General features: G+C 38.6%; 1 protein-coding gene and 1 pseudogene across 1 annotated transcript; both read left to right on the top strand.

Moving 5' to 3' along the window:
• The first annotated feature begins 4,352 nt into the window (after positions 1-4,352).
• On the top strand, positions 4,353-4,481 carry LOC129780780 (U4 spliceosomal RNA; annotated as a pseudogene).
• Positions 4,482-6,463: 1,982 nt separating this feature from the next.
• LOC129773312 (uncharacterized) lies at positions 6,464-10,045 on the top strand. The gene has a single exon (XM_055776914.1). The coding sequence runs from the start codon at positions 6,464-6,466 to the stop codon at positions 10,043-10,045; it is 3,582 nt and encodes a 1,193-aa protein (XP_055632889.1).
• The last annotated feature ends 7,681 nt before the right edge of the window (positions 10,046-17,726 follow it).

Here is a 17,726-nt window from a genome sequence, read left to right as displayed (position 1 = left end):
AGAGTCGTTTCAGATAAACGACGCCACTCCAATAGAAAAGGTTGTCAGTAAGGCTAAAGGCAGGTCCACTAAAGTAAGGGTTGCGAGGTCAAAACAAAAGCAATCTACCGACGAAATTATAGAAAAGGTACCACAACTAAAGACTCCCGAATCAAACACGATATCCGTTGCAGTACAAGTCGATGAACAAATAATTGAGTCAATGAGAAAAGAATCGACTTTTGTGATTAATGAAAATAAAATCAGATCAGAAAGCCCAACGCGTAGAAGAAGACGCAATAAAAAGATTATAACAAAGGACGTCTCATCACCTTGGTTTAACCCATCTAAACTAATAAAATTGATGATGATGTTGGTAATGTCGTTTTCCTTAATCAACGCCATGTCGATAAAACCCATCGACAGTGACGGATTAATGTTTGATCATCAAGGAACGTGTTTACTGCATAAAGACACAGGGCTAACACATATACAAACGAACACAATTCCCGGTGATGAGGACAACCGTAACGAGATTAACCGAAATATGTTGTATGACGGAAATATGGACACCTTTGAAAATTTTTGTATCCTTCGTAAGAAGCGAATTAAGAAGTCGGTGGATCAGCCGAATACTTTGGAAAATAGTGATGATATGCAGGAAATCCATATAGACGGCATTTATCAAATGAAGGATCCGATTGGAAGCTATTGTATGCAGAAGAAGAAAATGCTAAAATTGAATCAAAAGTTTGTGGAGAATTTCCTCGAAGATTTCAATGCTAAGTTATATGATTATCTGTCCGAGCTTCATGTCTATCTGAATGAAATGAATGGGCTCAATGAATGTGATGTTGAATTGGAAGAAGACTCAGTTGAAATTAATGAGGTAGAAAACATCAAAATGGAGACAGAGCCGAATTATGGAGAAGATCATAGTATCGCGTTATATCGATATAAAGTATTTTTGCAACCGGTCACAGAAACAGTGGGTGCAATTTCTCAACACATTTAACAAGGATGGTCCAACGAGAGGGACATGGGTGAGATTATAGTTAACACCCTTGGACGAAAATGGAAAATATAAGTTAAAATTTATGGTAAATAACAACGTAGATTGACTCAGATGAAAAATGAATAAGGCTGAAACAAACTAGCTCATCCTTTAAGATTAAGGATACAGTTGCCGAAACGACCACACAGGAATATGAGGGCCGGCGTATGAAAAATGAAGTTCCCAAGATGGAACCGAGGGATTTGGGACCACCCAAATTTTATTTGCTTAGATGAGGAAATGGCAAACTCCTTGGACCTATACGGCAGAGAAGAACCACTACAATTAAAATGGACACAGGACGTGTCTCGAAACGAGCTGAACAGTAGAAAAGTACAAGTTCGCATTCAGGGGTCGTCCAGAAGGTCGTACCGACTTGACGGTGTAAGAACCATTAAAAACTTACAACTTCCGACTCAGACAATGAACTACAAAGCAATGGCTACAAAATATCCGCATTTGGAAAACCTTCCGATCGAAAGCTACGAGCTTGCAAGGCCAACAATTCTCATAGGGCTGAATCAAAGCCATTTGCTTACCGCCATGGAAACAAGAAGGGGAAGTGACAATGACCCAATAGCAGTCCGAAGTAAGCTTGGATGGTTTATTTTCGGTAATGTCAGATCAATTTATCAAAACGATCATGAACTATTGCAACACGATAAAGAACTACGAGATATGATGGCTGCGCACTTCTCAATCGATGAATTTAGCATCAGACAACCAATAAGAGTCAACGACAACCCCTTGCCCTTAGAACCGGTCAACAAGTATACCACCGCGAGTTCTAACAACGTAATGCTGATAACCTCGACCGAAGATAAATCAAAAAAATCAACGCGAAAAAAAAGACGTAGAAATAAGACTACAACAAAAGGCATTTCTAAATCTTGGTTCAACATCTCACGTATATTGAAAATAATGATGTTGTTCGTAATGTCGTTCACGTTGATCAACGCTATATCCATAAAACCCGTTGACAAAGACGGTCTAATGTTCGACCACGAAGGAACGTGCTTATTACATAGAGGCATATGGCAAACGAATATACAAACCAACGTAGTGCCCGATGAAGACATTGAAGTAATTAACTCGATACGGAATAATGTGACAGTAGCGATGAAAGACATGGAGTTTGTCATCGAAGACTCTCTCCTAGAGCAAATTGCAACATCTGTTGAACGTTTATGCGATGATGCGATTGATGAGATCAAGCAGACAACGAGAACTAAACGAAGCAAAGGGTTCTTCGGTTTTTTGGCGGACTTAATATTTGGTAGCGACGATATGGAAAACGAGCTACAGGCAATGAGGGTTCATGAAGACGAAAAAATTCACCAAATATCGGAGTCAATGGTAAAAATGAATACCAAGGCGTCCAAAATGGGAGAACAGCTTAACGAGAGATACTATAAATTGTACAAAGACATGACTCAATTAAAACAATTATATTCTGCGGATAAGGTTCAAAGGTTACGAACAACGATGTTAGAAACCACGATATTGGCACGAGAAGTTATCGATGGAACATTGAATAGATATAGGAAAGTTCGAACGTTTCCTTTGTCCGTCGACGAACTAGCCCGAACCAGAAAAAACATTTCACAAGCGTTGCCAACTGGTTACATTGTCCTGGATCACCCATCAGCCGTAAAATACAACACGCGTGTAGTCAACGGCTCCCTCATAATTACCATGACGAGTGTTGTCATCAACAAAGTTGAGTTCGAGGTATTTAAGATAATACCGATCCCACGGGCTGAGAATGGCTCAATTATTGTAACAGAACATGATCGCATCGCGGTAGGCCACAACCAAGACTTCTTCTACCCATCGATCGAACTAACAAAACTGAATGATACGCATTTAATTACGGTTCAACCAGAACTGAGTAAGGAAGTGGATTGCGTAGCGGCTGTCATACTGCATATCGCAAGTACCCGCAAATGTGCAACAAAACTGTTAACCACGCCTTACGCTATGATGGAGACACTGTCCACTCCTAATACCGTTTTATACTATGCATCCGATACAAAGGCAATAGTTATACATTGCGACAACGTGGTAATGTCACCACCTTATGAGGCAGCAGTAGTAACTCTCCAGCCAGATTGCCGTATACAATCCAACAACAAAACGATACATGCAAGTTTAAATGGCATGAACAAGAAGATTGCAACATACTTCAAATCTAAATACCAGGTGGCCGATCACCTATTGGACGAATTCAATGACACCGTAAAAGATGTGGTGGATCCGAAGCCCGATAATCCCTACGATAACAACGCTATGATAACCGTGTACAACAGTTTGGATCCCTTCCATCCGAAATCGAAGTATCTTTGGAGGAACGCCGCCCTTTTCGTAAGCATACTAATGATTATAATCGGGATCATTTATCTACGTTGCTGCAGACGAAGATGCTGCACCAGATCCAGAGCCACAGCAGGACCCGATGTCCATATCCGAATGGACAACCTATTGAACCGGCAACAATTAGAAGACACAGCGCTTTAAAACCAAGCATTGGAGGGACGTTCAATGAAGCAAGGCGGCATGCCGAAGAATTGAAGAGAAAAAGTGATTTAAAACTCTGTTAGACCATAAGTACACAAAATGTAAATAGAAGAAAATAATTGAATATGAAATAATTGTAGTCAAAATGAGGAATCTGACAATGAATAAGAAATATAAGCAACAAAGGGTTGCATAAACTGACGAGAAGATATGTCGTCTAATGTAATAGTAAAAAAAAATATAATTTGTTCAGTGAAAGAAGCAATTAGGCGCCGTTGTATGGCTATTAAAGTACATAAAGTTGAAGACTCTTCTATGGATAGAAGAAGTATTGAATTTGAAAATTGAATACTCCTGCGAGAGTAAAATGAAGTGTAACACAAAGCTAAAATGAATAGGATTTGCATTGTAAATGAATCTGAAGGCAAAGTGGCTAATAAATTGTAACGAAGCAAAGAATGAATTTATAACACACCATGTATGAAGAATAAACGGAAGTCATCCGCTCATAGCAAACGAATTGCATTGTATAACTTCAGGTTAGGAAATTGAATGTAAGAAAAACATAATATTGAAAAGAGAATATAAGATGAAACAATTGCGAATTATACAGTAATAAAAGATACAGCATCAGAAGCATAGATTATTAGAAACAGATGCGGCGTAGCTCAATTGGTAAATCTGCCTTACGCGATTTACGAGGGCCGGTATGTCGCCGCACGGATCATGCCTTTAGAGCGTGATTCATGGCGAGAACGATAGAGCGGATGCTTAGATCGCGCTCTATCCTAAATACACAGAATAGCTTGCGCAGTGGCTTTATCGTAACTAATGAGGTTTTTCCGAAGTGCGATTATTGCTAGCTGAAAACCTAAATATCATAAAACTCCTCCGGCCAGCGATAACCCGCCGGGAAGGAGAACAAAACAAAAATAAGCAAAACGACGTAATGTGTTTACGATCAGAGCCTATCTCCGATCGTAAATACCGAAGGACGGGAGAAATCCCAAAAAGAGAGCACTATGGGTGCTATAAACGGAGCCTATCTCCGAGCTAGGACAATAAGTAATAAAACGGAGAGGAAAAGATAACACGCCTGCGAGCGTGTTAATAATCATCCCTCGTTCGCCCGTCTGGCTTAGAATAAATAATTGTAATTTTCTCTCTCTTATGCTACGCCCTTCTGGGGTAGATAAGAAGGCAATGTCTGTATATAAGAGAAAACTTGAACAGAATAAACGCACTCTCAACTGGACACTCTCAACCATACCACGGACGTAGGAGCGTCGTGGCGAAGTACCGAACCCCTCTTTTTTGTCATAAACGTATCACAACCCTGGACATCGCCCGAGCATCCTGGACACCATCGGGAGCACCCTGGACATCATCGCCGGCAGATCCCAGCGCAACAAGCGCTGGTAAGTATTGAACACCCCTCCTCCAAAGATCCGAAATTCCAACCACCCTTCCTCTCCCTTTTCCTTCCCTTGGCTCCGCCCGGCCAAACTCCCAAGTGACGCGGTACTACCGGATCGCACCAGTAGGCGCATACTCGTTATGCGCTCTACGTGATCTGGCCTACCACATAGCGTCCAGTAAAGGGCTTTCCCTTCGTGTCATCAGCACGATCTCGAACTGCAGCCACATTTGGTGGCTCCAGAGAGGATCTTTCCTCCAGCGTAATCAGCACGATACCCTGCAGCCACAATGGTGGTTTGTGTACCTCTTTAGTACTGATTTTAAAGTGATTTTTCGTGAGAAATATACAGCTGAAATTGGAATAAATTTGTTCCACTGACGGCTAATTTGAACAATTATCAGGATAAGTACCATTACTTGCATGCTGATAGTTAGTTTGTGTTTTATTTTGTATATTTACCACGGCTCTACGGCTCGCTATCGCTCAGGATAGTCACCGTAGCAGCTTGTGTATTGTTTAATTGTGTTTTTGTTTATCTGCTTTTGCCATTGTTGCCGCACGGGGCTGACTCGAGATGAGCGAGTGCAAAGCGTGCGACGGCAAAATGATGATAAGCGATGATCCTGTTGCTTGTGTTGGTGCGTGCGGTGTTCGATTTCATCGGCGCTGTACCTCGCTTACAAAGGCAACAGCGAAGCTTATAGCGGAGAACCCAATTATTTAGTTTATATGCGATGAATGTTTGTCGAACCAAAAGTGTGGCGTGCAAGATGGTGTTTTGGACGTTAGTGGAATGCAAAGGGAGATGGAAAAAATCTCCCTTTCTTTCACAAATATGCGTGAAAACATCAACGAGCAAATAAACATTGCGCTGGAAAAGGAGAGAGAAAAGCTTATCAAATCTTTCAACGAGCTTCTCGAAGAGAAGATGGCTAGTTTAGAAAACAGTGTGGCCAAAAAGTTGGAAAATTTGAAAAGCTTGTTTAGTGAAAAAAAATATTTAGATAAGGAAACGGCTATTATGAACAGGAAGCGTCATGTTAGTCCAAGCACAATAAGTGTTAACTTGGACACTCCAAGTAAAAAAATGATGTTAATAAATAAACGTAATGAATCGATGCAGGGAAATTTGTCAAGAAATGTTTTTATGAATAATTACAATAATAATAATATTGAAAGTTACGCGAATGTCGTGGCTCGTAAGGCTCGCCCAGTCATTGTGGTGAAACCAGTCGAGTCTAATGAAAAAAGTGATCATACTAGAAAAATTTTAAAAACTAAATTGGATCCAAAAATACACAAAATAGCCAATTTCAGAAACGGTAAAGATGGCTCGATTATTGTTGAGTGTGCGGCAGGGGATGATATTGAAAACGTAAAAAATGGAATTGAAAACAATCTTGGAGAAAGGTTTAGCACATTCATACCAAAACCAATGAAGCCAAGATTGAAAATTATTGGGATGAGTGATCGATGATATGATGTCCGATAATATGGCTGCCTCGTCCTCTTCCACCGCGGTCATACGGTCTGATCCATCTCCTGCGCTAGACCTGAAGCTGCCTCAGATGAACATGCCTGTCTTCAGTGGCGATTATCTCGAGTGGCAGTCATTCTACGATTTATACGACAGCTTGGTGCACCAAAACCAAACGCTGAAGGACAGTCAAAAGCTCTATTTTCTGAAAACAAATCTCGCTGGTGAGGCAGCTTCTTTGGTGTCGCATCTAAAAATCGAAGATGCTAACTATCAACCGGCGTTGGAGAAGCTTAAATCTAGATATGATAAGCCACGTGAAATAGCCAACAAGCACATCCAACGATTTCTAGCACAATCGACACTTACATCATCGTCCGCCACTGGTTTACGAGCTCTACATGATGTCTCTGATGAAGTAATTCGAGCACTTAAAGCTATGGCTAGAGAGGATCGTGACACGTGGCTTCTTTTCATACTGAGTGAAAAGGTGGATGCTGAAACAAAGCAGCTATGGTGTCAAAAGACAGCAGAGATGGAGGAAGCAAATATAACTCTGCAATGCTTTCTCAAGTTTATTGAATCTCGTAGTTTCGCACTGCAATCAGCCCAGCATTCAACGAAACCAAAACACGTCGTACCCTTCAAACAACCTTCAAGGCCTCTTACTAGAGGAGCATCTGCATTCGTCGCCACAAATCCTCCGCTTTGTAATGCTTGTATGAAACAATACCATCATCTTTATCAGTGTGGTAAATTTCTACACATGAGCTATGATGATAGATTAACTTACGTCAACAGTATGCAATTGTGCAATAATTGCCTGAAAACACACTCGGGTGAATCATGCAAATCGAGCACATGTAGAAAATGTAATTTACCTCACCATACTTTGTTACATCCATACAATTCACCATTGAGACCCCAACCGATCGTTATGTCTCCTGATCACCTTGTCCAGATAAATTCTGGGCCAACCGCTCAATCGTTGATATCGTCGTACGACTCACCAACTTGTTTGGATGCACCCAACGTTCTCCTCGCTACCGTTTCTATCAACGTTTCGGACAATCATGGACATCAGCATGCCTGTAGAGCCATTTTGGATAGTGCATCACAAGTAAGCTTCATCAGTGAGAGCTTCTGCAAAAAACTTTCTCTTCAAACCCAACCCATTAGTATGGACCTTGAGGGAATATCTGCTACACCAGCTCATGCCAATAAGTGTACAGATATTGTTGTTTCCTCCCGCTGTACTGACTACCGCACAACCGTTCCTTGCATTGTTCTGGAGAGAATCACCCGAACGCTACCGAGCAAACCAATATACATCCAAGATTGGCCCATCTCAGGATCGATATATCTAGCTGACCCTCTCTTCAATTGCCCTGGCAAAATAGATGTCTTGCTCGGCATTGATCTCTTCTTACAGTTACTCGAGCCCGGAAAAATTTCTCTCAGTTCGGACGATAGCTTACCAACGCTTCAAAACACGAAGTTTGGATGGGTGGTCGCTGGCCGTTATCGGGATGCGAGTTTGAACGTAATTGAGAATGTATATCCCTCAACCTGCCTGCTAACTTCGGCTCATGACGACCTCTCCTTGCAACTGCGCAAATTCTGGGAAATAGAAGAGTACGCAACAACAGATAAGCATCTCACTGAAGAAGAGCAACGATGTGAGCAGCATTTTGCTGAGCACACTACCAGAGACAAATCGGGAAAATTCGTCGTAAAGCTACCTTTTTTGTCAAACCCGAATCAACTTGGCGATTCTAGGCATATTGCTGAAAGAAGGTTCTATCACAACGAAAGAAAGCTCGACCGAAACCCTCAACTCAGAAATGAGTACCATACGTTCATCCGTGAATACATTGAACTCAATCACATGTCTTTAGTGGGAAACACTAGCACAGAAATTCGTTCGATTTATCTACCACACCACTGCGTTGTAAAATCGACAAGTACCACAACAAAATGCAGAGTCGTTTTCGATGCTTCGGTAAAAACCTCAACTGGACTCTCATTAAATGACGTACTCATGTGCGGTCCTGTAGTTCAGGATTCTTTGATCAACATTTTGATTCGATTCCGCTTCCCACCGATCGTTCTTGCAAGCGACGCGAAACAAATGTATCGCATGATATGGTTGAACGAGCTTAATCGAGATCTTCTTAAAATTCTATGGAGATGGTCTAAAGACGAAACTGTGAAGGAATATCGTCTCAATACCGTTACTTTTGGAACAAAATGTGCATCCTATTTAGCCACAAAGTGTGTTCAACAGCTGTTGGAATCCTATAGGGAAGTGTATCCAGCGACAGTAACAAAGGCAGAGAACGCCATATACGTCGATGACATTTTAACAGGTGCATCTTCCGAAGAAGAAGCCAAGACACTAAGAGAGGAACTTACTAAAATATTTGCCGCTGGTGGATTCCACCTTAGAAAATGGGTGTCAAATTGTACCTCAGTCCTGGATGGTTTTCCAGATGCCGATCTTGAAGTGAAAATTCCAATCGAAGATGATTCTAACAGCACAGTCAAAGCCCTCGGAATGCAATGGCAGCCGTGCAGTGACGAGTTCCATTTCACCTACAAATCAAAAGAGATCCTTCAGCCCACGAAAAGAACTATCCTCTCGCAAATTGCTAGCCTGTTCGATCCGCTTGTCCTCCTCGCCCCGATAATTGTGAAGGCAAAATTGTTGATGCAACGAATGTGGGAACTGAAGGTGGACTGGGATGCAACTCCCCCCGGTGAGTTGACCAATGATTGGTTAGTTTTGGTGCAAAACTTTTCGCTTCTCAATTCATTCCAGATTCCACGGCGCGTAATTAAATTTCACAATTGGTCTCGTCTCTACCTGCACGGCTATTGCGACGCATCCGATATGGCTTTGGGAGCTTGCATTTACATTCGTGCTGTTGATGATGAAGGCAATACCTCTTCATATCTCCTCTGTGCCAAATCAAAACTGGCGCCTATTGGCAACGGTCGTACGACAACGCCTCGGCTGGAATTGTGTGCAGCTGTTATTCTCGCACGCTTGATTTCTAATGTGACAGCCGCTCTCTCTACTACCACGTTCCACGAAGTACGAGCTTTCTCCGATTCCAAGGTGGTTTTGGCCTGGCTGTGTGGTGGTGCTGCTAGGTGGAAGACTTTTATAGCAAACCGTGTTGCGGAGATTTCCACTCATCTACCTTCGGTTAATTGGCATCACGTAAGAACGTTTGAGAATCCCGCAGATCTCATTTCACGTGGTACTCTCCTAGATCATCTACGAAAGAACTCTCTCTGGTGGCACGGTCCTGTGTGGAATCCTTTTAATGCTGAGAACTCATCATTCTCTAATAGTGAGCTTGACTCCAACGAGCGAAGACAAATTGATCGAGAGCAACGTACCACTGCGGCGGTTTGTTTCACTGTTTATGAAAATAATTTTATGAACGATATGATGGCTCGATATTATCCGAAGCTGCAACTACTACTACGCATTACCGCAAGAATGCTACGATTCAGTCACCCTGAGTTTCGAGATTCGACTCGGCTATCCGCTGCTGAGATTGATTTTGCACTCGTAAAATACCTATAGCACATACAAAGACAGTATTTTGAGGAAGAACTTCGCCGACTACAAAATGATCTCACTGTCGACCGTAACAGTTCTGTGTACAACCTGAATCCATTTCTGGATGAAAATAATCTCGTCAGGGTGGGCGGTAGATTGCAGAAGTCGGATTTGAGTTACGACAACATTCATCCGATTTTAATGCCACGTCGCTCTATTTTAACTTCGCTTATTCTCATTAACGAACATCAAATGCATCTCCACTGCGGACCACAGTCGTTATTGGCCGCTGTTAGGTGAAGATTTTGGATCTTGCACGGTAGCAGTGCTGCTCGTAAAGTGTGTCGCGACTGTATTGTGTGTAATCGAGTCAGCCCAGTACGGATCACTCAGCAAATGGGACAGTTGCCGGAGGATCGTTTAAAACCTCTTCCTCCTTTCTCCATCACTGGCGTCGACTATGCCGGCCCTGTGAATATAATCGGACGACGAACTCGCGGTGCAGTGCCATCTAAAGGTTATATCGCCCTGTTTATTTGTTTCGGAACGCGCGCCGTGCATCTCGAGGCAGTATCCGACTTGAGTGCATCAGCTTTTCTCGCAGCATTCACCAGATTTTGCTGTAGATACGGTGTACCATGATAGATACGGTGTACAATGTATTCCGACAATGCAACGAATCTTCGAGCCACAGCCAAAACACTTCGTGAACTTTATCGACGCTACCGAGCACAACGACTAGGTCAACGACTTCCTTGCAGACCGGCGTGTACAATGGCTTTTCATTCCAGCTCACTCACCTCATCACGGTGGGTTGATGATCGGGCGTGCATTGGACGCTTTACCGGAGATTAACCGTCTAGAGCAGCAAATCGGTTCACTATCCAGGTGGAACTACATCCAACGTGTTTCTCAGGATTTCCGATCTCGGTGGCAAACCGAGTAAGTGCTATCTCTTCAACGATTGACCAAATGGCAAAATGTATCACCAAACATAGCAGAAGGTGATTTTGTGTTACTTGTTAACGACAACGAAAAGTCACAGCAGTGGCCTCTGGGACCCGTACTGGAGATCTTCCCCGGGACCGATGGACTTGTCAGAGTGGCTTCGGTGAAAACCTCTAAAGGAGCATTCCGTCGTGACGTTAGGAAACTACGTCGATTCCCTTTGGATAATGATGAACACCTTCCCGGATACAAAGGGTCAGAAATTCCTACCCGCAATTTGGTGGGCGGATTATGTTGGCGCAAAAAGCAAGGACATCCCTATAACACGCGCTCCAAACAACATAATTGATTGTCACCAAACAATTTGCATATTGAATTCTTCAGTTGACAAAGGATTATTTTTTGTCTCTTCATCACATATCAACTGATGAAGCAATTGTTCAAATGTGGTATAAAAACCAACCAAAAATGAAATAAATACAGTATACCAATTGAATTCCTTGAAATAAAGTGCGTTTTTTTATCCTTTTCGTCTTCGAATAGTCACCTTTCCGATTTCGGTTATTTTTTTGAGATCTCACGTATCACTCTTTGTTGTTAATGTATATTGTAAAAAAATAATAACGAGCCTATGATTATGTCAATACGGATAGAAACATTGTTTTTTTACAGTTTTCGCCAATTTATAATGTTCGATTAATAGAAATTCATGCCTGCAACAGAGTCAGTTCGTTTTTGTTTTTGCTTTATAATGCTGGTCTCTTAAATTTTATGCAAACATACATACTATCTATAAGATAAATCAACCTGTTCAAACCTTTGTAGGGGTATGAGGTGGGTCATCATCATCATTCTATTCATTCATCATTCATTCATTCTATATTCGAATTTATGAACAATCCGTTCTTGTGACTAGTTTCCACTAGTGGAAATTTATCGCTTTAGGTGAAGATTTGGAGACATTACAATCGGTGCAAAATTATTGTTGCACCACAAAGGAACTTTTACAGTTGAACAGGCTTGCCTCTGGCGGTATTTAAAAGGTATTTATTTATTTTCATTAATTTATGTCTCCTGAAATCGTGACGTTTCGTGTGAGCTTCGGACGGAATATATAGTGGCACTAGGTAGGAAATTGGGTTGATTTCGGAAAATTTGTACAAAATTGGAAAATTTGATTTCGGAAAATTGTACAATTCCACCCCCTTTCTGATCCGATTGTCGAAAGTCGAAAGATTACTAGATAAAACGCATAGATGTTTGCACTTCTTATAATAATGATTTTTTTTAAACAAGCTTTTGAATAAATGAAAATATCAGGCATTATCTAAACGAAATCTCTCGTTCTAATTGGTCTATTGACAATCACACTTAGTACACATGTACTCTATGAAATGAGAAACGTTTGCAACGCTCTTGCATATCAATATCACCGGGAGAAATTTTAAAAGATGTCATTTATCATATCCCAATATACCGTTCTGAATCATATTTCGGACACTTTGTTCTAATATCTTGAAATGCTTAAAGCACTGATGATATAACTATCAAATTAATATCACAATTACTTCTTTGGAGTAATCCCTTGGTTTCACTATCATTTCACATGAGAACTACAATTGAATTACAACATAATCGGCAAAAATCTGACAACACTACTCATTATCATTTATGTTTGTCTTTTCCTTAGCGTGAGCACGTAGAATTTACCCGTTCATCAATATTTAAATTTCTCCCGTGTTTCATCAGTTCCCATCATCGTTAACAGTTTACTGTGATTGCTTGGTAAGTGTTTTGCAGTTGACTATAAAATATAATCAAGTGTAATGTAATTTTCGTCCAAAAAATTACAAAATAAAGTTTCTGAAATTTGCATTCAATGTGTCCGAAGTTTGATTCTCTTTCGCTTCATTTGAATAGCATTTTATTCGATGTTTTTTTTAAGTTTTCAATCAAATAGGTACCAATGTAGAAAGCTCAAAAGCATATTGAACTAATTTATTAAAAATATCAACCAAATAATACCTGTGCATAAAGTTTAGATCATATCATATGCCATCATATGCCTTAAGCGTCCGAAATATGATTCAGAACGGTAAATTTTCTGTCGCTATTTCAACTGTTTTTAAAACTGAATGTTTTTTTACATACTATGTTAGATTCTTTGCAGATATAAGGAATTCAGGAATTCTAGTTTTTCAGTAGGCAACAAACTATTCATTCTGATGAAAGACAAAATATTGTTCAAAATGCAACAGAGGTCCTTTCACTGAACTGAAATTTTCTGATTCTTAACAATCTGCTCCGAAAATCTAGAAATACATTCTATTACCGCTTGAGTTTAGAAATTTCCTGGATGATCCCAAAGGACTGGTAAGGGAGTAAAAAGTGCCACCAAACCAAATCACTAGCTGTATGGCAAATATTGTATAAGATATTAAATAAAAAATTCATTTGAACCCCTATGTGGTTTAACATAGGATCTGTAGTGAAAAACGTACTTTTTCGTTTATTTCACGCCATCCTCAAAAGCTTCGAGATGAAAATTTAAAAAAAAAACTGAATGTGCATCTTACTACGGTATATCAAGAAAAAATATCAAAAAAAAATTAAATTTTAATGCTAAAAAAAATATTGAAATTTTGAAAAAATGTTTTTAGTTAAGAGATTCAGAACTACTGTAATTCATATTTCAATGTATTTCTACGGCTGTTTTTAAATATGTGTGATTTTTTTTCAGATTTATTTCAGTGTTGCGCGGTACAAACAAATATTTTTTTTATATTTCCGAAGAGTCTGGCTGGGTAAGGGAGTAAAAAGTCCCCCAAACCAAATCACCAGCTGTAATATTGTATAAGGTATAACATTTTGGTAGTAGTACCATATATTTGAGTCCTTATATGGTACACCATAGGATCTATGGTGAAAAATGCACCTTTTGGTTTTTTTCACACCATTCTCAATAGCTTTGAGACAAAAATATGAAAAAAAAATACTGAAAGTACATCTTACTTACTTGTATCGATCAATATTTTCAAACAATTTTTCATCAGAAAATCAAACACTAAAAAATTTTAAATTTATTTTTATTTTTATTTTAAACTAGCTGACCCGGCAAATTTCGTCCCGCCCAAAATTTATTTTTCGTTATCACAATCACGTTGAACGTTGAACGTCTCGTCAAGTTTTTTCAACCACTTGAAAATAACATGTTTATCTGTTACATGGAATAAATGTTTGATACAAAAAATATGATAGAATAAAGACAGCCCTAAATCGGACAACTCCTTTCTCGAATTTTGCTCTTATCAACACATTTGGTGATCCATTTCACATTAAAAAAAAATCAATGGTCATGTTTGGTTGATATATGTGTATTATTTTTACGGGACCCCCTCTCCATTTCAGAGAAGGGATGGGTGTCATACCATTATAGAAACATTCCTCATATTCAAAAACCTTTACATGCCTAATTTGGCTCCATTTGATTGATTAGTTTTCGAGTTATGCAAAAATTTGTGTTTCATTTGTATGGCAGCCTCCACTTAGAGAGGACGGAGGAGTGTCGAACCACCATAGAAATGTTCATCGATCCCTAAAACCTCTATATCTTCTTCTTCTTCTTCAATGGCACTAACGTTCCTAGAGGAACTTCGCCGTCTCAACGTAGTATTACTTGCGTCATTTTTATTAGTACTTAGTTGAGATTTCTATGCAAAATAACACGCCTTGAATGCATTCTGAGTGGCAAACTCTAGAATACGCGTGATCACAGTGCAAGTCGGAGGAAATTTCTTTGACGAAAAATTCCCCCGACCAGAACGGGAATCGAACCCGAACACCCGGCATGTTAGTTATGACGCTAACTACTCGGCCAAGGGAGCACAAAACCTCTATATGCTAAGTTTAATTCCATTTATTTCATTAGTTCTCAAGTTTTTCAGCACCCTCCCCTCCTACTCTTTAGAGAGGAGAAAGGAGTGTCAAACCACCATAAAAACATTTATTGCTCCCTAAAACCTCCATATGCCAAATTTGGTTTTATTTGCTCGGATAGTTCTCGAGTTATGCAGAAATTTATGTTTCAATTCTATGGCAGCCCATCCTAAGAGAGAGGGGAGTATCTAACAACCATAGAAACATTTATTGCATCCTGTAACCTCCACATGTCAAATTCTATTTTGTTTGCTTGATTAGTTCTCGAGTAATGCAGAAATTTGTGTTTCATTTGTATGGCAGCCCCCCATAGAGAGGAGCGAGGGGTTTCAAACTATCATAAGAATCTTCCCCGACCCCAAGGACCCCCACATACCAATTTTCATGTCGATCGGTTCATAGTTTCCGAGTCCAGAAGAATCAGACAGACAGAAAGACAGGCAGACTTCAGTCCATTTATATATATATATATATATATATATATATATATATAGGTTGAATTTTATTTTTTTTTATTTTGAGATTCAGTACAACTCTAGTTTATATTCAAATTTATTCCTACGTATATTTTAAGTATATTTGTTTTTTTTCTGAATTTTTAGAGTGTTTTTCGCGGTATAAAAAAAATTATATATATTTTCAGGCATTTCGAAATTAAAAAAATATATTACTTTGAGACCCACTTTTACTCTAATTTTTATTCAAATGCATTCGTATATGTTGTTTTTTCCACATGTAGCGTAATTTTTTCTTGAATTTTTAAGACGATTGCGCGAAAAGAATGTTTTTTTGGCCTTTGGGCATTTTTAATTTATTTTGAATTTAGAGCCCCATTACAGCTCTAATATTTTTTAAATTTTGTTTTTCATATGTCTAAATGTTGTCGGTATATTTAGAGCATTTCGCTGTACAATTGTTTTTCTCGTATCTTAAAATATATGAGATTATCTTTACATTGGATTTAGATGGTTTACCAATTTCATAAGAGTCAACAGTACGATAGAGCTCTGTGAGAAAAAAATAAAGTCATTGTGGGAAGATCATTCGGATTAATGAGAAGAACACTTAAAAAAAATCCGAATTGTTATTTTAGTTTTATTTAAATCTTACAATTGAAAACCACGAATACAATAAAATAATCGATTTCAAGAAAATGTCTTGTGTCTCGCAATGCTCTTAAAAATTCAGGAAAAATTAAGTCACATGTAAAAAAGAAGACACATACGAACTCATTTAAATAAAAAGTAGAGCAGAAGTGTTGAGACCCACTTCTGCTCTAATTTTTATTTAAATGCGTTCGTCATTTTTTTTCAACATATCGAAATGCCAGAAAATATATAAAATTATAATGTACTGCGTATTTATTATTTTTTATTATTAAATCTTTTTATGGAAAAATAGTTTGAGATGTATCTATAAATATACACCCAAGTAAGATTTTAAGAGGATTAAGTATTTTTTTCTCATATTTTTGTCTCAAAGCTATTGAGAATGGCGTGAAAAAACGAAAAGATGCATTTTTCACCATAGATCCTATGGTGTACCATATAAGGATTCAAATATATGGTACTACAGGTCGGACTCGATTATACGGAGTATTGATTTTTTTTCACTCCGGATAATCGAATCCTCCGGATAATCGAGTCAGAACAATTGTTTGTCTTTATTTGTTTTTTTTTTGCATGTATTTTTCATTTTTTGAAAATAAAGGACAAATTTGATTTTTGATTCATCCCCTTGAAGTCAGAAAACACCTTTCTCACATGAAAATAAATTATTTATTCAGATTCTCTCAGGAGGTGATAGACGATCATATTTGATGAAAAAAATCCTTCTACGCATATGTTCGAATTTCAACAATGACAGAGTTACAGATTTTTTTTATGGTTTCGAACTCTGTTGCTTCAAACTGGCTCTACATTAAAAAGTACCCTACGGAAGACGATTATGTTGCTTTCATTTGAAAGATGAGAAAATTTGGTACAGGATATAGTAGTGGACCAACTAAATTAGCGAATTTTAATAACATTTTGGAAGTAAAACACTTAAAAGTGAATAATTTATAATATATTATTATTAATTTCATTCTAAAAATTTATATTGAACTAGATTCTTTCTATCAATTAGAATAAAGTTCTTTAACCGCTCCACAATTTGTTCTTTGACGCACAACTTCTATCTTTCTTAATTTGGCTGCAATATCGACATAAACAATTCCTGGTGAAAATTCAAGCAAAATCTTCAAAAATCACGATTTTTACCACACTGTAAATGTAATAGCCACTTAAACTTCACCTTAACGTTGAATGGTTACATTTCCTCATGAAATAAGCCATATTTGAAATATAAAAAAAATTGTTTTTTCCAAACTGAATATAATCGAGCCCAAAATTGTATATAATCGAATAACATATAATCGAGTCTGTATATAGTCGAGTCCGACCTGTACTGTATTCTATTAGTCAATTCATTTCATTTGATACCAGTATTGAGGGGATTGCAAAAAAAAACATAGTCGACCATTTTGTGGCGGCGACCTTTTCCAATTTATGTTGTTCATAGTGTAGTGTATTCTCCAAATCAAGCCATTCAGCCATTTTTTTGCGGCGGCCAAATTGAATTTTTCAAGATCATGGAATACGCAGTTTTATAATGACTCTACTCTACTTAAATGTATGTTCCAAATTTCAGATCAATCATTCAACAGGAACGGGGTCAATTGTGGACAACCCAACAAACATTCAAACATACATAGAAACAGGTCAAGCTGAATGAAACCATTCAAAAAGTAATTAGTTGTTTGGGGACTGCGGTCATCTTG

Source organism: Toxorhynchites rutilus, chromosome 3, assembly GCF_029784135.1.
Source record: "Toxorhynchites rutilus septentrionalis strain SRP chromosome 3, ASM2978413v1, whole genome shotgun sequence".
Lineage (NCBI taxonomy): Eukaryota > Metazoa > Arthropoda > Insecta > Diptera > Culicidae > Toxorhynchites > Toxorhynchites rutilus.
Note: the sequence above shows the minus strand (reverse complement) of the source record. Positions and strands in the feature narration are given on the sequence as shown.

Bases quoted from the DNA above. Each gene is read 5' to 3' on its own strand.
- LOC129773312 (XM_055776914.1), top strand. From the start codon at position 6,464: ATGGCTGCCTCGTCCTCTTCCACCGCGGTCATACGGTCTGATCCATCT.